The following is a 21349-nucleotide window of genomic DNA, read 5'->3' as shown; positions in this document are numbered from 1 at the left end:
ACATGTTGGTTGGGTTGGTTCGTCCGGGTGGCCTCTGGGATATGCAGGTCATTGGACTCATCCACCGCCAAACCACAACAACCCGACGGTCGGAGGAGGAGCGTCTTATCTTCCGACTGGGAACCCTCCAACCGCAGGGGATGAACTTGGACTTCACCAGTTTCTTCATCCCCCTCCCCCCCCCTTGTCTCAGCCGAATCCCTCCCGCCTGGCACCGCCTTCCTGACCTGCAGTCTTCTTGTTGACCTCTCCGCCTCCATCCTACTCCGACCTATCACCCTCACCTTGACCTCTTTCCACCTATCACATTTCCAACTCCCCTCCTCCAAGTCCCTCCTCCCTACCTTTTATCTTCTCCTGCTGAACACTCTCTGCTCATTCCTGAAGAAGGGCCTGTGCCCGAAACGTCGAATCTCCTGTTCCCTGGATGCTGCCTGACCTGCTGTGCTGTTCCAGCAATAAAGTTTCAACCAACCTCAATCATGTCTCCCATGTTAAAGTTTAGATCATTAATATATACTGCAAATAACAAGGACTCCAAAACTGAGCACTGTAGAAGACATCTGGAACCTACTTTCCATTCACAAAAACATGCCTTCCTAAAATCCATGTGGACTACATCCACTGCACTACTGTCATCAATCCTCCTTGTTACCTCCTCAAAAAAATCCACCAAGTTAGTAAGTCAAGACCTTCCTTGAATAAAACCATATGACTATCCCTGATTAATCTATGCCTTTCTAAGTAACAGTTAATTCTATCACTCAATATTGATTCCAGTAATTTGCCCATGACCAAGGTCAAACTGACCAGCCTACTTGGTGTATCCCTTGCACCCTTTTTTGAATACTGGTACAATACATGCAGACCTCAAATCCTCTGGTACCATGCTTGTGGTTAGTGAGGTATGGAAAATGAAATATCAAAGAGTTGAGGACTATGGTGTGCTGGCACAAAAAAATAATTAAGGCCTGCGACTTATCAACCTCCATCCTCACAAAGCCAGGGACCTGGGTTCAATTCCACCCTTGGGCGATTGTCTGTGTGAAATTTGCACATTCTCCATACGTCTGCATGGGTTTCCTCTGGTTACCTCTCACAGTCCAAAGATGAGCAGGTTTGGTGGATTGGCCATGCTAAATTGCCTGTAGTATCGAGGGATGTATATGCTAAGAGAATTAGTTATGGTAAATGTGGGGTTACAGAGATAGGGTCTGGGTAAGATGCTCTTTGGAGGGTCAGTGTAGACTCAATGGGCCGAATGGCCTGCTTCCACACTGCAGGATTCTATGATTCTATGCTAACCACGATCTTGTTGAAGGCTTGATGAGCTGAGTGTTCTATTTCTGCCTGTATTCCTTATATTCTTATAATGTATTTCCATAATCATGCTAAATTTAAGTGTCGGATTCACTATCTTCAAATGGTTATGCACTGTTACTTCATTCATCTGCCCAACTTAATTTCCTTAGCTAATCCAGAATTGTACCTTCTCTTGTTGCTTATTACATGAATCAGGAATGGTTTGAAATCTAGCCAATTTCGCACAGTGATTTTGCTACACAAAATGATGGAACATATCCTTGAAGTGAAGTCCAAAGGACAGTGTGATAATGTCGTGGACAGATGTATCTACTAAATGTAGATCATTCAGGACGAGGTCAAGTATGTTTTTCTCTTTTGTTGGTTCTGTCATTATTTGCTGCAAGCTCGATCTAGCAGCTTTGTGCTTTAGGATTCAGATATATTGGTCTGTAGTGGTATGGGCTATGTACATTGAAGTCCCCAGTAGTGTACATTCTGTGTCCTTGCCAACGTGTGTGTCCTCCAAATGACTCTTGACATGGAGGACAACTAATTTATCAACTGTGGTAGGTGGTAATAAGCAGGAGGTTTCTTTGCTCACATTTGACCTGATGCATGAGACTTCAATGGGCCTGAAGTCAATGGTAAGAATTCCCAGGAAAACTCTTTCCTCAATACTGATCACTGTGCTGCTACAGTGATTCTGTTCAGTCATTGGGCTGACGATCATGGTGCCTGGGATGTTGCCTGTCAGATACGATTCCATGAAAATGATTACGTCCAGCAATAAGACACATCTTCCAATTTTGGTATAAGACTCTCAGTGTTGGTAAGGAGGACTTTTTCGGGTCAACAGGACTATTATTACTTCTGGTCAGGGTTTAGATCAGAGTGGTGCTGGAAAAACACAGCAGGTCAGGCAGCGTTTGTGGAGCAGGAAAATCGACGTTTTGGGCAAAAGGCCTTCTTCAGGAATAGAGGCAGAAAGCCTCCAGGGTAGAGAGATAAATGAGGGGTGGGGCTGGGAAGAAGGTAACAAAGAGTACAATAGATGAATGGGTGTGGGGATGGAGGTGATAGGTCAGAGAGGAGGGTGGGGGAAGGTGGCAAAGAGTACAATAGGTGAATGGGGTGGGGATGAAGATGATAGATCAGAGGGGAGGGTGGAGCGGATAGGTGGGAAGGGAGATTGGCAGGTAGGACAGGTCACGAGGACAGTGCTGAGCTGGAAGGCTGGAGCTGGGGTGAGGTTGGGGAAGGGGAAATGAGGAAACTGGTGAAGTTCACATTGATGCCCTGGGGTTGAAGTGTTCCGAGGCGGAAGATGAGGCGTTCTTCTTCCAGGTGTCAGGTGGTGAGGGAGCAGCGGTGGGGGAGGCCCAGGACCTGCATGTCCTCGGCAGAATGGGAGGGGGAGTTGAAATGTTGGGCAACGGGGCGGTGGGGTTGATTGATGCGGGTGTCCTGGAGATGTTCCCTCAAGTGCTCTGCGAGGAGGTGTCCAGTCTCCCCAATATAGAGGAGACCGCATTGGGAGCAACGGATACAATAAATGACATTGGCGGATGTGCAGGTGAAACTTTCATGGATGTGGAAGGCTCCTTTGGGGTATTGGATGGTGGTGAGGGAGGAGGTGTGGGCGCAGGTTTTGCAATAGCTGCGGTGGCAGGGGAGGGTGCCTGGATGGGAGGGTGGTTTGATGGGGAATGTGACCAGGTAGTCACGGTGGGAATGGTCTTTGCGAAAAGCGGAAAGGGGTGGGGAGGGAAATATATCTCTGGTGGTGGGATCTGTTTGGAGGTGGCGGAAATGTTGGCGGATGATATGGTTAATGCGAATGTAGGGTGGAAAGTGAGGACCGGGAGGGGGGGGTTCTGTCCTTGTTACGGTTGGAGGGGTGGGGTTTGAGGGCGGAGGTGCGGGATGTGGATGAGACGCGTTGGAGGTCATCTTCAACCACGTGGGAAGGGAAATTGCGATGTCTAAAGAAGTAGGCCATCTGGTTTGTTCTGTGGTGGAACTGGTCCTCCTGGGAGCAGATATGGCGGAGGCGGAGGAATTGGGAATATGGGAAGGCATTTTTGCAGGAAGTAGGGTGAGAAGAGGTGTAATCCAGGTAGCTCTGGGAGTCGGTGGGTTTGTAAAACATGTCAGTGTCAAGTCGGTCATCATTAATGGAAATGGAGAGGTCCAGGAAGGGGAGGGAGGTGTCAGAGATGATCCAGGTGAATTTAAGGTAAGGGTGGAATGTATTGGTGAAGTTGATGAACTGCTCAACCTCCTTGCGGGAGCATGAGGTGGCGCCGATGCAGTATCAATGTAGCGGAGGAAGAGGTGGGGAGTGGTGCTGGTGTAACTATAGAAGATGGACTGTTCTACATAGCCGACAAAGAGACAGGCATAGTTGGGGCCCATACATGTGCCCATGGCTACCCCTTTGGTCTGGAGGAAGTGGGAGGATTTGAAGGAGAAATTGTTAAGGGTAAGGATGATTTCAGCCAAACAAATGAGAATGTCAGTGGAAGTGTACTGTTGGGTCGTTGGAAGAGGAAGAAACAGAGGGCTTGGAGGCCCTGGTCATGGTGGGGATGGACGTGTAGAGGGATTGGATATTCATGATGAAGGTGAGGCATTGGGGGCCGGGGAATGGAAGTCTTGGAGGAGGTGGAGGGTGTGAGTGGTGTCTCAAACATATGTGGGGAGTTCCTGGACTAGCGGGGGATAGGACAGTATTGAGGTAGGTGGAGATGAGTTTGATGGGGCAGGAGCAGGCTGAGACAATGGGTCAGCCGGGTGGTCAGGCTTGTGGATCTTGGGAAAGAGGTAGAATCAGGCGGTGTGGGGTTCCCGGACTATGAGGTTGGAAGCTGTGGGTGAGAGATCTCCTGAGATGATGAGGTTCTATATGGTCTGGGAGATCTCCTGAGATGATGAGGTTCTGTATGATCTGGGAGATGATGGTTTGGTGATGGTCTGCCTGGTTTCATTTCTTTTAATAACCTTTGTTGTGATTAGGTACAACTGATGACATTTATGAATCAACTACAATGCCAGAACAAGTGAGAAATGCAGACTTTACTTCCTTAAAGGGCTTTACAACGGTTGTGGCTACCATTAAATTCCACATCGAAATTTGGTGATTTCAAATGTCATCATTCTTTGTGATGGGATTCAAATATATGTCAAGATTAGAGTGATGCTAGAAAAGCACAGCAGGTCAGGCAGCATCCGAAGAGCAGGAAAATAGACGTTTCGGACAAAAGCTCTTCATCAAGACAGTTCACAGCACATTTTAAATGAGAAAACCTTCTCCTTGTGAAAGTTATTGGGCTCTGGCTACATTCTGAAAATATACTAAAGGCTTGTAATGGTCGATTGGAGGATATGCCAGACTACAAAGTCAAATATTGAACACAATTCTGCTGCTGCTAATGATTCACAGCACCTCATGGTGCAACGTTTGTAGTTGCTAGATCCTTAAACGTTGATTTTCCTGCTCCTCGGATGCTGCCTGACCTTCTGTGCTTTTCCAGCACCACTCTAGTCTTGACTCTGATCTCCAGCATCTGCAGTACTCACTTTCGCCCTTTAAATATATGTTGTCAGGGTCTCTGGAACTATTAGTCCAGTGACAATATCACTCTGGCACCTCTCCAACTTATAAGGCTGAAAGTGCCATAAGCTGCAGACACAATCTGAAAAGATACTAGTGGGTAGAGAAAGGAAAATCTCATATTAGTGTTGAAGATGCAAGCTTCTGAGTTCAGGATTAACTTTCATGAGAAGATTTTCTCATTTGAAATGTGCTGTGAACTGTCCATGGATGTATAAAACAATGTGAAAGAACATTTTAGTTTGCGTTGTACCAGCTTTATCACAAGCTTTCTTGAAGAAGGAGCAGGTGTTCTGTGACTTCTGACTTTGTCCATCCCAGTCCAATACCGGCACTCCGCATCATGGTGTTAGATGAGACAGAGTCGAGTCAGTTTTACTCTACATTTAATTCATGATGTGCTTAACCTCAAATGGTTTGAATAGCTTTATTCAAGGCTATGCCAAACATTGATACGTGGCGCACCACAAAGGAAATTGTTTAATTCACCAACACATATCCCTCACTTTGATGTAGAAAAAAAAATTCAAAATTATAAACTGTGATGTACATACCAAGTTAGATGAGATTAGAACGAAAGAAAAAGTAAATCGACTGCAGAGGTAGTTCTTCGAAATTAACAGTTGAGCGAACTCAACTGCTTGAGGAAGTGCCCAAGGTAGAATATTCTATGAGAGCAACGGTATATTGGAGTTTGGAAACTCGAAAGCACAAATGTTTGTTCCCCTGATGAGGGCAACTGCACAGTAACATCCTCCCCAGTAGATAATCCCACTAATATTCGACGATGAATGGGTAAGGGTGATTTGAACTAGGTGCGACTGGAAACTGGAGGGTACGAAATGACTGCCTTTAGTTTAACAGCCAAATGCAATCTTTCAGAAAAATATCCAATCAGTCACTGTCACGGAACTCCTTTCCAACGCTAGTGCACGAATTATTAATTGGTATTCGTACCTCTTTCAGAGCTTACAGTCAACTTGTGGCTCGTTTCTTTTCCTGCCCTTCCCTCAATCTTGAGCCGGTTGCCATAGCACCCACCCATCCGGTTGCCATGTGATCAGCCATTTGCGGACCGGAAGTGCCCAGCCGCACGCTCCTAGACCACTTCCTGTCAGTTAGAAGAAGATGGCGGCTGTGGAAAGTGAGCGCTGTGTTTGGCGCCGCGGCCACTCGCACACTCATTATTAAAGCCTTATTCGCATGTTTAGCTTTCGAATTTCTCACTGTTGCACTTTACATTAATGAGGTATGTAGATTTATCTTTTCTTTGGGTTGTGCAAGCGAGCCGGCTCCAGCGTATACAGTCCACCGACCGTTTTGTTTGATGCTGTGTCGCCGCTAAACGGGAGAGCGTAATGGTTATGGTGGTGGGGTGGAGAGAGAGATAGAAACAGGCCCCTCTGTTGCTGCAGCCGTCAGGACAGGGCCTGTGTGCAAATCCCGCATTGCAGCGCTCTGAATTTAAGGCATTTTGCGGTTTTGTTTTTAAAAAATAACACTCAAAAATTGCCTCCTGATTGTCGCCTGTTTAATTGCAGAGGATTGGAGGCTAACGCTACCAAAGAAGCTCAAGATAAACTAAACAGGTAAGGTTTACCTTTGATTCATTTTGCAGTTAAATAAATTCAAGTTAAATTTTGGGGAGGGAAATGTCTGACCTTCACCTACTCTTTCATATAAAGCCCCCGCCGCTCTTCTTCCGTTTGAGTTAAATTGTGGTGAAAAACTGTAGAATAAATACTAAAACTTGCAAATATTGCAAATGCTGTAAAGTAAATGAGATTGGATCGAGGTCACTTAGCATCTAGGAAAAGCATGGCGCGCTATACCGCCCTTCCAGGTATTGGCTTGTAAACATGTATTTTGCAGGAATCGATTGGCTTCGCTGCAAATTAAAAGATATAAAGTGCACTGAAGAAAGCGGTTGTCTATATGTTTCGAAGTAATTCAGACTTTTCACGTACGGTTATTCTTTCAATTGGCTAGTCATGTTGGGAGTATTTACTTTGCTCCTCCATTTTTGAAGGTAGCCACAACCTTTCATGGGTGAATGAGTGCCCCTCTAGTATATTCCTATAGAAGGATAGTTGCCTTTTTTTTTACAAATCCGAGTCCTAGGTTGAATTTGCTTTTTCCATATCGTTTAGCTCTGTATTGTGTGCATACACTCAAAGGCCTGAGAAGAGTGAATCCTCAATCTGTTTAATTTTTTTATAGAAATTATAAAGCCACCACTGGACGCTTGGGAAGAATTTATAAGTGTAGAAAAATGTTCTGGAACATTTTATAGAAATGTTTTATTGTAATAAAACATCCCAAAATATTTCACAGGAATATGATTAGGCCCAAATTTACACTAAACCAATGAAAATATTAGGACCGGTCAAAATTTGATTAAATAGATATATTATGAGGCTTAAAGAATAAAATTTTACAAGTAACTGATGGCAAGGGTAGTGAACAGGAATATAGGATACAGTGGAGGGCCATATTGGAGTTATGTGCTGATCTCAATTGCAGGGCTGGGAGAGTGTGCTGAGATGGGAGGAACAATGTCCAGGAAGGATTTAAACATTAGAATGATACTAAAATTGTAAAAAGTATAGCAAGGAGTACAAGAATGAATGGAAATAGCTGCAAAGTTTTGGATTCATTCAAATTTACTGTAAGTGGATGATGAGCCAGGAAGAGGAGTGGAATGACCTGAGTTTACCTCATTTGAGTGAGAGAAATCCAATTTGATGTCTAATGTTCATGCATGCAGTCAGGACTCTATGTCCAGTTGCACATCGTCTTTCTCATCTGCACTTTGGATCTAAAGCTAAGATCATCCAAGTTCCAGGGTAAGTTTGTCTTGTCTATATAGTTCAGCTCTGTATTGTGGGTGTATCCTTAAATGCCAGGGTGAAGGGTGAATCCACATTGTTTAAATTTTTACAGTAATTGCAAAGCCACCGGACATTTGTGCAGAATTTATGAATGTAGAAAAATGTTCTGAGACATTTTGAAGGCATTGAAGAGCATTGAGTGTAAGAGTTGGGAGGTTGTGTTGCAGCTGTACAGGACATTGGTTAGGCCACTTTTGGAATAATGCAGGCAATACTGGTCTCCTTCCTATTGGAAGGATGTGGTGAAATTTGAAAGGGTTCAGAAAAAGTTTACAAGGATGTTGTCAGGATTAGAGGATTTGAGCTATATGGAGAGGCTGAATAGGCTGGGGCTGAAGGGTGATCTTAAAAAGATTTATAAAGTCATGAGGGGCTTGGATAGGATAAATAGAAGTCTTTTTCCTGGGGTGAGGGAATTCAGAACCAGAGGGCATAGATTTAGGGTGAGAGGGATAAGATATAAAAGGGACCCAACGGGCAACATTTTCACGGAGAGGGTGGTGCATGTATGGAATGAGCTGCCAGAGGAAATTGTGCAGGCTAGTACAATTGCAGCATTTGTCATTTGGATAGGTATGTGAATAGAAAGAGTTTAGATGGATATGGGCCAACTATTGGCAAATGTGACTAGATTAGTTTAGGATATCTGGTCAGCATGGATGAATTGGACGAAAGGGTCTGTTTCCGTGCTGTACTTTTACTATGACCCTGAGACAAATTGATTGCTCAGCCAAAGACTGATTTCTCTTAGATGTTCCAAAACTCTCAAATGTCTCCTTATCAGATCGTAAAGTAGTAGGGTTCAGGGAGAGATGTTCCTGAAAACAAGTTGTAGTTTACTGTGGCTATTGCTATCAATGGTGGTGCAAAATGAGGAAATGGATGAAAAGTTAAGGTCTCTGTGGGGTTGACTGAAGTTATACAGAGGAGAAAAAAGGTAATTGAAGCATTCATTCAAGAAATAAGCATTTTCCACATTATTAACTACATTTCAAAAGTGCTCGCTACCAACCCTCAACTTCAGCTTATTTGAAGCTCAGCCTGTATTCCAACTTTCTCAAAGTCAATTTCATCCATAATCCTGTACCCATTAACTTGCGTTGACTCTAGTTAAATAAAGTCTGTCTATTTAAAATGATCCTGCTGTTTCCACATTCCTCCATGGCCTGAGCTTTTCTTGCATCTATACATTTCCAGTCCTAAAATCCACAGATCTATCCTTGTACAATTCAGGCTTCTTGACAATCTTTTTCTTAATTGCTCCACCATTGGTGGCAATGTTTTCAGCTGCCAGAAGGAATGGAGAATTGAGATTCCCAAAATTAGTCATGTAAGTTCCCAGTGACATTATTATGAAAGTCAGGACCTGGGCAGCCTTTGGATACAGCATTCATTTATTCTGGATCTAACCTTAAGGATAATGTTGGAAGTCATAACATTTTGAAAATATTGCAGGAAGTTAACTTAAGCTTTTTGGTTAGCAGTCCTGTGGGGACTTAACAGTTTGGCTTCCGTTAGTATGGATAATATAGAAGTGTTTTCAGAAGTACTCATGGATAGGTCTGAGAAGGAAAAAAAATTTATGAATGAGGTGTCATAGTAAAAGTCTAGTTGCGAACTTCACCTCTTGTTTAAAATGCTCCTTAAACTTTGTGTTTCACCTAACACAAAACTTGGTGTGAATGTTTTGTTAATAACCTTTATCACTTTTTATGAAGTGTCTTGGAATGTTTTTCTATTCATAAAGTCATTCTATTTGTGTTTGTCTGCTCATATGTGGATAAGAATTTTAATGAGGGGTGGTTGGGTGTCTCTACTTGCACTTCTACAGCCGGTAAATTCCTGAATGTAAGCTGTTCTGTTGTAACTCATGTTTCGTTGACATGAATTCGCTACAACGCGATTGAATCGTGGACCCTATTTCTGAAGCATAGGGTTGCACTAGAACGCAGCCATCGTGTTGTAGAAGAACTACCGTAGTTACAAGATTGTCCAATGTATTGAGGGATTGACAACGGAACGATGTAGCAATCACATGAGGTGTTAATCTGAATGTTAAAAGATCTAATCACACTATTCAAAAAAGGTCAAGGAAATTTTCCTTGGCCTGCTGGTCAGTATTCTTTGGTTATCGAGTCATTAACACGTTGCACATGACAAGGCTTCACAAAAAACTAGTTCTGAAGAAAAGTCACTGGATCAAAACGTTAAATTTGCTTTCTCTCCAAAGCTGCAGCCAGACCTGCTGTTTGGTTGGTTGGTGTTTTTCTTTTTAAAAAAACTGTGCTTTTTGACACAATCCTGTCCTTATGTTATAGTGCCTTTTATGTTTCAGGACTGCTCATTAGGAAACTAGGGCTCTGATGAGTTAACTTTTCATATATAAAGATCCTTACACACTGTAAAAGCAGGTAATAGTGACAGGATTGACAGTTCCATGGATTTACAAAAGGTAAATCCTCCTTCAAAAATCGACTGGCATCTTTTGAGAATGTAGCTAGTAGAATTGATCAGTGGATGGGATTTACAGACAGTTCTTCTGTAACGCAATGGGTGTGTTCTTGTGCAACTCAGTGTTATAGAAAAATCCCGTTTTCACAGCAATGCTTAGTGTTTGCGCTTTAATTGCATTACAGCCAGCACATGTTTTAAAAGTTTGCACTTTAGAAACAGTTGCATGACAGTGAGTTTGCATTGCCATAATGCATGTTATAACAGAACGATTTGTACTTGGACTTTCGGAAGGCTTTTGATAAGATCTCACGCGATTAGCATGTGAAATTAAAGCATATAGCTTTGGGAGTAGGACGCTGACATGGATAGAAAACATTGGTAGATAGGAAACAAACAATAGGGATAAACAGGCTTTTTTACGAGAGGCAAGAATAATAGAATCACTATGATAATAGACACCCCTAAAACTGCCTTTGTTATGACTTAACATGGTTCAGGAATGAACTCTTTGAGTCATAACAGAGGCAGTTTTCAGGGTGTCTATCTCTCCCATTGACCTTTGTTCGCTAATGGTACAATCGAGAAGAGCAACAGTCAACAATTGTATACTTGTCTATCAAAAAATGTTAGGCTATTAAATTTACTGGAAAGGTTCCTTTGTTTTTTGTCTGTAATATTGAATTTCCAAATAACGAAAGATGTACTTGATCAGCAATGATATGCTGAAGTTTTAATATGGAGCAGTGCCTGAAGAGGAAAATTAAAATTTGAACTAGTTGATTCTTATGCATGCTGCTGGGTTCAAATTTTGTTTTATTTGTTCATCTGTGGACTCTCATGTCCTGATGTTATAAGTTTTTATTAATTATACAGTTATCTAGGAAAGCTAAATATATTAAAGATATTGGAATATCAAAGTTCCACCACTTGCTATAAAGGTTATTTAGAATGAGATATTTGGGTGAGGTGCTGTAAGTCTGGAGATTGGCTAATATGGTTCCATAATATGAGGCTGTAAGGAAAAGGGAACTACAGACTGGTGAGCCTTATGTCATTGGTGGTTAAGTTGTTGGGGTGGATCCTAAAGTCAGGATTTGCATGCATTTGGAAAGGCAAGGACTGATTAGGGATAGTCAGCGTGGCTTTGTGTCTGGGAAATTGATTGAGTTTTTTTAAGGGGTGACAAATAAGATCAAAGGCAGAGTGGTTGATGTTGTTCATATGGAATTTAGCCAAGTGTTAAACAAGGTTCCATATTGTAGACGGATAGTAAGGTTAGATCACATGGAATCTGGGGAGCTAGCCAGTTGGATTTAAAACAAATTGGCTTGAAGGTCAGAGACAGGGTGGTGGTAGAGGGTTGTTTTCATGACAGTGGTGTGCCACAGAGATCAGTGCTGGGTCCACTGCCTTTTGTCTTTTGTATAAATGATTTAGATGTGAATCAAGGAGGCATGATTGGTAAGTTTGCATATGACACCAAAGTAGGTGGTGTAGTGGACAGTGAAGAAGGTTATCTTGAAGTACAACAGGATCTTGATCAGATGGGCCAATGGGCCGAGGAGTGGCAGATAGAGTTTAATTTAGATCTGAGGTGTTGCATTTTGGTGAGGCAAACCAGGACAGGATGTGTACAGTTAATAGGGCACTAGGGTGTGCTGTCTTAGAAAGAGACCGAAGGGTACAGGTACAAAGTTTCTTGAAAGAGGAGTTGCAGGTAGACAGGGTGGTGAAGAAGGCATGTGGCACGCTAGCCTTCATTGGTCAGTGCATTGAGTGTAGGAGTTGGGATGTCATGTCATGGCTGTAGAGGACATTGGTGAGGCCACTTTTAGAATATTGTGTACGATTCTAGTTGCCCTACTATGGGAAGCATGTTGCGAAACTTGAAAGGTCCAGAAGAGATTTACAAAGATGTTACGATTAGAGGGTTTGTGCTATAGAGAGAGGCTGAGTAGGTTGTTGCTATTTTCTTTGGAATGTCATAGACTAAGGGGTGACCAAATAGAGGTTCATAAAATCATTGATAGGGTGAACATAGCCACAGTCTTTTTCCTAGGGTTGGGGAGTCCAAAACTAGAGGGAATAGGTGTAAGGTGAGAGGGATGGATTTAAAAGGGACCTGATGGGTAACATTTTCATACAGACGGTTATATGTGTATGGAATGAGCTGCCAGAGGGAATGGCAGAGGTAGGTACAACTGCAACATTTTAAAAAGCATCTGGATATATGAATAGGAAGGATTTAGAAGGACGTGTGCTAAATGCTGATAAATGGGACTAAGTCAGATTGGGATGTCTAGTTGGCATAGATGAGTTGGACCGAAGGGTCTGTTTCAATGCTGTATGATTCAATGACTCCACAATAGCCTTGTGTCGGTTATAGTCTTAGTTATGATTGTGTTCTTGTATAAGTTGCTTCTGTTTTTCCACTTGTTTAAAATTACTGTAAATTACATCACATCAACAAACATAGGAAGCAACTCTTAAGTGTCAGAAATTGTAAAATTTGTTAGACTAAAATGGAAGTTGGTTATTCTGTGGCAATGATCCAGAGCTGCAGTAAGCCAGGTCTGAGTCATGCTGAAAGCATCACTTAAATAGGAAGGCAGATGATCATTGTCAAGCAGAGATCTCAGTGACTGAATGGTGACCTTTAATTTCTCATTGTGTTTTAGTATGAAGTATGTGGCCTCTAACTTTTTTTTCTAGTGGAAAGTACATGCTCCGCACTCCAGATATTTCCCTTTTATTGTATCTCATATGGATTCTTTCCCAATTAGTGCTAGACACACACTGCTCTTGTTATGCAAACAAAGCTGGGTTTACTGAAACACCTAGAACAGATCAGTGATTGAGCCTGCTTGGATTCTAGCCAGCACTTTTATGTCTAGTATGTAAGCTTTCTTTACAAAAAAAGTCTCAATGTTGCTTAACAATTGTTGTTTTGAGGGCAGTGATTATTGTGGTTTTGATGCCAAAATATAATTTTGACATGTAAAAATGAACTAGCAGTCCTACTTGACACCAATTTTACATGTGGGAGAACTCAGCAAATTGTATCTCAAGGTTTCAATTTTGTTTAACTTGTACTGAATGGTATGACGGTGACTTACACCAACCTATTTCTCAAACTAACCTGGAGAAATAGGATACACTTGTTTAAACAATTTCCTTCATGGCATTCTAACATAGGTAAAGATTTAGAAAAAAATCTTTACCTTTGTGAAATACATTGAATATATTCAGAAATAGAGATTTAAATTTAAAAAAAAAGTGGAATGTCTGTTTTAAGATTTTGGTCTGCAATGTAGTTGGCTTCTAGATAGCTGAGAGTACATTTGCAAACCTATAAATCCAGAGAAATTTTCTGTGGACCTGGGAAGGATGGTTTAGACCTAAGGATGTTTTGAGGTATCCTTGAAAGCCTACTGGGTACATATGTAGCATAATTTAATCCATGCTACTATTGTCTTAAAAAATGTGGGGAATGTAATTGTTTCATTGTGCATTTGTAATGATTTTATTTAAACATTTTAGCTGGTGATTATTTTAATATAACTCATTAGATTTTCATTTTAATTTGGGGCTTGTCTCCCATTATTAATCTGTAGGATTACAACTCTCGTGTTAAGTCACAGGCAGAAAATTGAAAACTTGTTGCTTTACAATTAATTGGCTTATTCAGAGTCCTCTGTGCATGAAAGGAAAAGTTAAAAGCGATGACTTTTTCCTCTTTTTTTCTCTTTCATATGTTGTCCTTGATGATCTTCATCTTAACTTCTTGCCAAGACTGCCAGAAAATTGCAAGTGATTGTGGCTGAAATTCCCTTTAATCCAGAAAAGTATTGTACATGTTGCTGAATCTCATGACTTGTATAAGCAATGTAACTCTTTGTTGTGGAAGATGGTTGATTCTTGATACATTTTTATTTTGGGTATGACTAACGATTTAATTCTTTTCCCATTGCTCTTGAGAGATGCTGTTTTCCTCTTTTCCCACTGAAAGTGCGCTTCAATTCTCACTCTTTGCTGGAGCTACTTAAGGGGGGGAGCGCAGAGCTACGCAATTATCTCTATTCCTGTTCACCTTTTAAAGAAGACTTTATTGGACTGGGAATTTTTCTTGTGTCGTTTATATGATTGTACAATGTGCAGGTTAGTTACCACGTTTACTGATTTGAATGCAGAGATTTAGCCCCATGATCCTGCACCTTTTATCTGATAAGATCATGACCTATGTAACTATGGCCTCTACTTTCTTGTCAACCCCCTCATAGCTTTGGAAACGGTCAAGGTGCAGTTGAGAAGAGTGCACTAATAATGTGGTAACAGTGCCTGTCTATTTGGAGTAGATTAACAATGCTATTTGGGAGTGAGTTCTAGGATTTTGACTGTGACAATGAAGGAACAGTAATGCAATTTGAACTCAGGGTGGCAAGTTGTTTGGGGGTGAACTTGCATTTGGTGGTGGTCCCATATATCTGTTGTCCTTAGTGAGCCAGATGGTAGTGATTATATGTTTGGAAAGTGCTTTTTAGAGCAGCCTTGATGAGTTTCTGCATGGCATCTTATCGATGGTGCGCACTGCTGTTGAATGTTGATGCAGAAAGTAATGAATGTGCTGCCAAACAAGTGGGCTGCTTTCTCTTGGATGGTGTAAAGCTGCCTGTGTGTCATTGGACTAACCCATCCAGACTAGTGGAGAATATTTCACCACATTCATAAGCCGTTCCTTGAGGTTGGCAGGGCAGTGTTTGGAGAGTTGGGAGGTGAGTGAATCACTACACGATTCTGAGACTGATCTGCTTCTGTAGCTCAAGTATTTACAGAGGAACCTGGATTATCCAAAGGAGATCTCAAGCTCCAATAGTGATCGCGTCTTTTGTTTACAGTGATTAAACAGGCACTGTCTCCAAATGTCACTCTGTCTGTCACTCTGTCTGTCACTCTGTCTGTCACTCTGTCTGTCACTCTGTCTGTCACTCTGTCTGTCACTCTGTCTGTCACTCTGTCTGTCACTCTGTCTGTCACTCTGTCTGTCACTCTGTCTGTCACTCTGTCTGTCACTCTGTCTGTCACTCTGTCTGTCACTCTGTCTGTCACTCTGTCTGTCACTCTGTCTGTCACTCTGTCTGTCACTCTGTCTGTCACTCTGTCTGTCACTCTGTCTGTCACTCTGTCTGTCACTCTGTCTGTCACTCTGTCTGTCACTCTGTCTGTCACTCTGTCTGTCACTCTGTCTGTCACTCTGTCTGTCACTCTGTCTGTCACTCTGTCTGTCACTCTGTCTGTCACTCTGTCTGTCACTCTGTCTGTCACTCTGTCTGTCACTCTGTCTGTCACTCTGTCTGTCACTCTGTCTGTCACTCTGTCTGTCACTCTGTCTGTCACTCTGTCTGTCACTCTGTCTGTCACTCTGTCTGTCACTCTGTCTGTCACTCTGTCTGTCACTCTGTCTGTCACTCTGTCTGTCACTCTGTCTGTCACTCTGTCTGTCACTCTGTCTGTCACTCTGTCTGTCACTCTGTCTGTCACTCTGTCTGTCACTCTGTCTGTCACTCTGTCTGTCACTCTGTCTGTCACTCTGTCTGTCACTCTGTCTGTCACTCTGTCTGTCACTCTGTCTGTCACTCTGTCTGTCACTCTGTCTGTCACTCTGTCTGTCACTCTGTCTGTCACTCTGTCTGTCACTCTGTCTGTCACTCTGTCTGTCACTCTGTCTGTCACTCTGTCTGTCACTCTGTCTGTCACTCTGTCTGTCACTCTGTCTGTCACTCTGTCTGTCACTCTGTCTGTCACTCTGTCTGTCACTCTGTCTGTCACTCTGTCTGTCACTCTGTCTGTCACTCTGTCTGTCACTCTGTCTGTCACTCTGTCTGTCACTCTGTCTGTCACTCTGTCTGTCACTCTGTCTGTCACTCTGTCTGTCACTCTGTCTGTCACTCTGTCTGTCACTCTGTCTGTCACTCTGTCTGTCACTCTGTCTGTCACTCTGTCTGTCACTCTGTCTGTCACTCTGTCTGTCACTCTGTCTGTCACTCTGTCTGTCACTCTGTCTGTCACTCTGTCTGTCACTCTGTCTGTCACTCTGTCTGTCACTCTGTCTGTCACTCTGTCTGTCACTCTGTCTGTCACTCTGTCTGTCACTCTGTCTGTCACTCTGTCTGTCACTCTGTCTGTCACTCTGTCTGTCACTCTGTCTGTCACTCTGTCTGTCACTCTGTCTGTCACTCTGTCTGTCACTCTGTCTGTCACTCTGTCTGTCACTCTGTCTGTCACTCTGTCTGTCACTCTGTCTGTCACTCTGTCTGTCACTCTGTCTGTCACTCTGTCTGTCACTCTGTCTGTCACTCTGTCTGTCACTCTGTCTGTCACTCTGTCTGTCACTCTGTCTGTCACTCTGTCTGTCACTCTGTCTGTCACTCTGTCTGTCACTCTGTCTGTCACTCTGTCTGTCACTCTGTCTGTCACTCTGTCTGTCACTCTGTCTGTCACTCTGTCTGTCACTCTGTCTGTCACTCTGTCTGTCACTCTGTCTGTCACTCTGTCTGTCACTCTGTCTGTCACTCTGTCTGTCACTCTGTCTGTCACTCTGTCTGTCACTCTGTCTGTCACTCTGTCTGTCACTCTGTCTGTCACTCTGTCTGTCACTCTGTCTGTCACTCTGTCTGTCACTCTGTCTGTCACTCTGTCTGTCACTCTGTCTGTCACTCTGTCTGTCACTCTGTCTGTCACTCTGTCTGTCACTCTGTCTGTCACTCTGTCTGTCACTCTGTCTGTCACTCTGTCTGTCACTCTGTCTGTCACTCTGTCTGTCACTCTGTCTGTCACTCTGTCTGTCACTCTGTCTGTCACTCTGTCTGTCACTCTGTCTGTCACTCTGTCTGTCACTCTGTCTGTCACTCTGTCTGTCACTCTGTCTGTCACTCTGTCTGTCACTCTGTCTGTCACTCTGTCTGTCACTCTGTCTGTCACTCTGTCTGTCACTCTGTCTGTCACTCTGTCTGTCACTCTGTCTGTCACTCTGTCTGTCACTCTGTCTGTCACTCTGTCTGTCACTCTGTCTGTCACTCTGTCTGTCACTCTGTCTGTCACTCTGTCTGTCACTCTGTCTGTCACTCTGTCTGTCACTCTGTCTGTCACTCTGTCTGTCACTCTGTCTGTCACTCTGTCTGTCACTCTGTCTGTCACTCTGTCTGTCACTCTGTCTGTCACTCTGTCTGTCACTCTGTCTGTCACTCTGTCTGTCACTCTGTCTGTCACTCTGTCTGTCACTCTGTCTGTCACTCTGTCTGTCACTCTGTCTGTCACTCTGTCTGTCACTCTGTCTGTCACTCTGTCTGTCACTCTGTCTGTCACTCTGTCTGTCACTCTGTCTGTCACTCTGTCTGTCACTCTGTCTGTCACTCTGTCTGTCACTCTGTCTGTCACTCTGTCTGTCACTCTGTCTGTCACTCTGTCTGTCACTCTGTCTGTCACTCTGTCTGTCACTCTGTCTGTCACTCTGTCTGTCACTCTGTCTGTCACTCTGTCTGTCACTCTGTCTGTCACTCTGTCTGTCACTCTGTCTGTCACTCTGTCTGTCACTCTGTCTGTCACTCTGTCTGTCACTCTGTCTGTCACTCTGTCTGTCACTCTGTCTGTCACTCTGTCTGTCACTCTGTCTGTCACTCTGTCTGTCACTCTGTCTGTCACAAGGCTTCCATTATAAATTTAAAGGGGTGTGCTGGGGGGCGGTACAAATTTAAAATCCCATATTCCTCTCCATTTATGAGGGCTTTAATCAAAATATATCGTCTAGATTCGTCTTTTATCTGCTTTAGGATTTTAAAAGGGAAATTCTTCCGAACAAGAATAACAACTCTCCTGCTTTTTGAGCTAAAAGAAGAAGAAAAGGCCTGATCAAATCCACCCTGTCGTAATTTCAAGTGTTCTTTATCCGACAGGTGTGTCTCCTGTAGGAGAGCTATATCAACTCTCTCCTCCTTAAGATTTGATAATATTTTCTTCCTTTTGACGGGCAAATTACTCCCCTTGACATTCCAGGTGCACCACTTAACCGACTGATCAACCATAATCATCTGGGCAAATCCGAGATCCCTCGGGAGGGGAAACCCTATCCAGAACATCCCGAGCATAGAGCATATAAAATTTACAAAAATAAAACCTCTCTAATACACTTACACCAATACAATAAAAAACTATTTCTAAATAAAAAAAATATAAAACATATCTAAGTGGAGATTTTCCCCCTTGTTCCCAGGGGGTGTCACTTCCTCTCCAAAAGTCCATCATATCCTCTCCCAACCAATGCCCCACTCTCAATTATTAACGTAAATAACAATGGCGAGAGGGGTCATCCCTGCGGCAGCCCCTATCCACACTGAAGCTATCGGAACCTAATCCATTGGTAACCACATCTGCTGTGACTGTGCCAGGTGCTGTTGACTGTGCCATCATTATACTTGTAAAGGAATAACCTGCCCCCAGTGCTCGGTTTGGGCTCTGCCAGGGTTCCTAATTCCTGACCTCCCTGCAGCTTCAGTTCACATATTGACAGAAGAGCTGAACCAAGACGTGAAACTGACTGACTTTAACATCAAGTAGCATTGTACACATTCATGGCATCATGGAACCCTAGCAAAACAAATAGATGGAAATGGGGGCGAAACTGTATTTGGAGTCACACCTAGCACAAAGGTGTTCTGGTTGGAAGACAATCATCTCAGTGCCAGGGCATCACTGCAAGATATTGCTCAAGATAGTTCAACTGTCTTCAGCTGCTTAATCAGTGACCTTCGCTATATGGTTGGGAATGTGTGCAATCACCTGCATTCAACATTGGTGATCTCTCTGATATCAAAGCAGTCCATCTCCATGTGCAGCAAGCCCTCGATAACATTTCAGGCTTCATCTGATAAGTTACACAAATGCAGGCCATGAGACTCTCCAAAACTAGAGACTCTAAACATTACACCTTGATCTTCCATAGTATTACTATTGCTAAATCTCCATTGTTAATATCTTGGGGTTGCCATTGACCAGAAACTGAACAGGATCCGTCATATAAACACTACGGCTGCAAGAACAGGTTGGGGGTGGGAATTTTGCAATGCGTAACCCCCTGTTTGTACCTCTAAAACCATTCCACCATCTACAAGGCACAAGTCAGACGTGTGATGGAAGAGTCTCCACTTGAGTGGATTAGTGCAGTTGTAATAATGCAGCTTGACACGAGTACAAAGCAGCCTACTTGATTGTCATCAAATCCATCACTTCGTCCACCAATTTTGTATGCCATCTACGATATGTGCATCAATAACTCAGCAAGACTTCTCCAACAGAACTTCTAAATCAATGACTTGTATCACTTTGACAGACAAGGGCAATAATACTACTTGCAAGTTGCACACCATCCCTACTTAGCACAATATCTTCATTCCTTTACTCATCATGTTGGTATCCGGGAACTCCCTCCCGAGCAGTGCTGTTGGCAGTGTGGCTTTGAACAGAGGAGGTCATATCTCAAACTTGAGTGAATTTTTTTAAGCAAGTGATAACGATGATTGAGGCCAGGGTGGTGCATGTTGTCAACATGGTCTTCAGCAAGGCTTTTGACAAAGTCGCTCTTGGTAGGCTGATACAGAAGGTGAAGTCAAATGGAATTAGTGGTGCGCTGGTAAGATGGAAGGAAAAGAATAAAGCACAAGAGGTTCTGTGCTTTGCATTTTGACAAGAGTGACTCAGTTGGCAATAGTTTGACTCATTGGTCATTCTGTAGTTTTGAGGTGAAGTTGTTGTTTAAATTCCCATTCCAGCTGTAAAAGGAACCGACTGTTCTTTCCAGGGCTGTTTTGAGGCAGTACTGCATTGAGATATGTTCAATGTCTCTTGTATTGAGATGTTAAAAGGCAACCAGAGCCTTAGTTTGAGCTTAATGTAAAGCTACCATCAAGTTCTAAGCAATTAATTGGTTGCAATGCACTTAGACCTTTTTTGTATCAAATAATCCGATAATTAGTAAATGTCATTTAGCTGTTAATTCTTTCACCTAGAAAGATCCTATAGTTTGTTTTGCCCTTCCCCATGCACAACTTCATCTGAAAAATCATATTTTCCTTCCTGACTTGAACCTACCTTTTTAATGTAATTTACAGTCATGCTAAATTGCCTGTTACCAAAGTTAATCAACATTAATGATTTTTAATGTGGCTTGGCAACAGAATTGGGAATAAGGCTTCCTCCTAGCAGTCGATCTAATATATAAAAAAAATTTAAAGCTGTATCATAGCAAATATCAATGGCGTACCTATCAACAAAAATATTGAAGAGCATTTGCGTTTGTGAACAAATTTTCCTAATTTCAAAGATGTCACAATTTTGGTTGAGTCCAATTATAGTGAACAATTGAATCTGTTGGATGATGGGCATTATTTTAAACAGCAGCTCAAACTTTGTTTGGCAATCTGGTTTGGTCATTGTACATTATGTAAATTGGTCTCCTTATTTGAGAGAATCTTGACCGAGTGGAACCAGGCCATTTGGCTCAACAAATCCACACTGACTCAGAAGAGCATTCCATCCACACACAGACGGGTGCACACTCTCTTGTGCAACCCCGCATTCTAGAAAAATCACTCTCGAAGCTGTGCTTAGTGGTGATGTAATTGCATTACAACCAGCATGTTTTCAAAGTTTGCGCTTTAGAAACAATTGTCCCCAACTTGATTGTGTTACAGAAATTCACATTAACAAAACATGTTATAGCAGAATGACCTGTATGGGCAATTTAACATGGCCAATCCACCTGGCCTGCACATCTTTGGACTGTAGGAGGAAAACAGAGCACCCCGAGGAAGCCCACACAGACGCAAGGAGAAAGTGCAAACTCCACACAGACTTGCCCTAGGTCAGAAATGAACTTGGGGCCCTGGTACCTTGATGCAGCAGTGCTCGCCACTTAGCCACCGTGCTGCTCTACGACATTAATGTAAACATTTTTAACGTGTCCTTAATTGCAGCATACCCAATCGTTGCCCAAATTTTCTGGTATCCTGTTAGCCTGTTACAACATGGTTTTTCG

At 42.8% G+C, this 21349-nt stretch overlaps 1 protein-coding gene and 1 long non-coding RNA gene across 10 annotated transcripts in view; one reads left to right on the top strand and one right to left on the bottom strand.

Moving 5' to 3' along the window:
* Positions 1 to 5957, bottom strand: part of LOC122560731 — a 40645-nt gene extending 34688 nt beyond the window's left edge. The window contains exon 1 of the long non-coding RNA XR_006314793.1: positions 5473 to 5957. This is a non-coding gene — a long non-coding RNA (uncharacterized LOC122560731). The remainder of the gene's footprint in view (positions 1 to 5472) is intronic.
* A 60-nt stretch (positions 5958 to 6017) lies between these two features.
* The window catches only part of LOC122560728 (trinucleotide repeat-containing gene 6A protein-like), a 171121-nt gene continuing 155789 nt past the window's right edge, over positions 6018 to 21349 (top strand). For 7 of the 9 annotated variants that reach the window (XM_043711720.1, XM_043711719.1, XM_043711710.1 and 4 more), the window contains exons 1-2: positions 6018 to 6167; positions 6460 to 6507. In XM_043711720.1, coding sequence (XP_043567655.1) covers positions 6163 to 6167; positions 6460 to 6507 — 53 coding nt within the window. In that variant the 5' untranslated portion in view covers positions 6018 to 6162. The remainder of the gene's footprint in view (positions 6168 to 6459; positions 6508 to 21349) is intronic. The other 2 variants (XM_043711714.1, XM_043711711.1) reach the window with 2 other exon arrangements.

Source organism: Chiloscyllium plagiosum, chromosome 21 (assembly GCF_004010195.1).
Source record: "Chiloscyllium plagiosum isolate BGI_BamShark_2017 chromosome 21, ASM401019v2, whole genome shotgun sequence".
Lineage (NCBI taxonomy): Eukaryota > Metazoa > Chordata > Chondrichthyes > Orectolobiformes > Hemiscylliidae > Chiloscyllium > Chiloscyllium plagiosum.
Note: the sequence above shows the minus strand (reverse complement) of the source record. Positions and strands in the feature narration are given on the sequence as shown.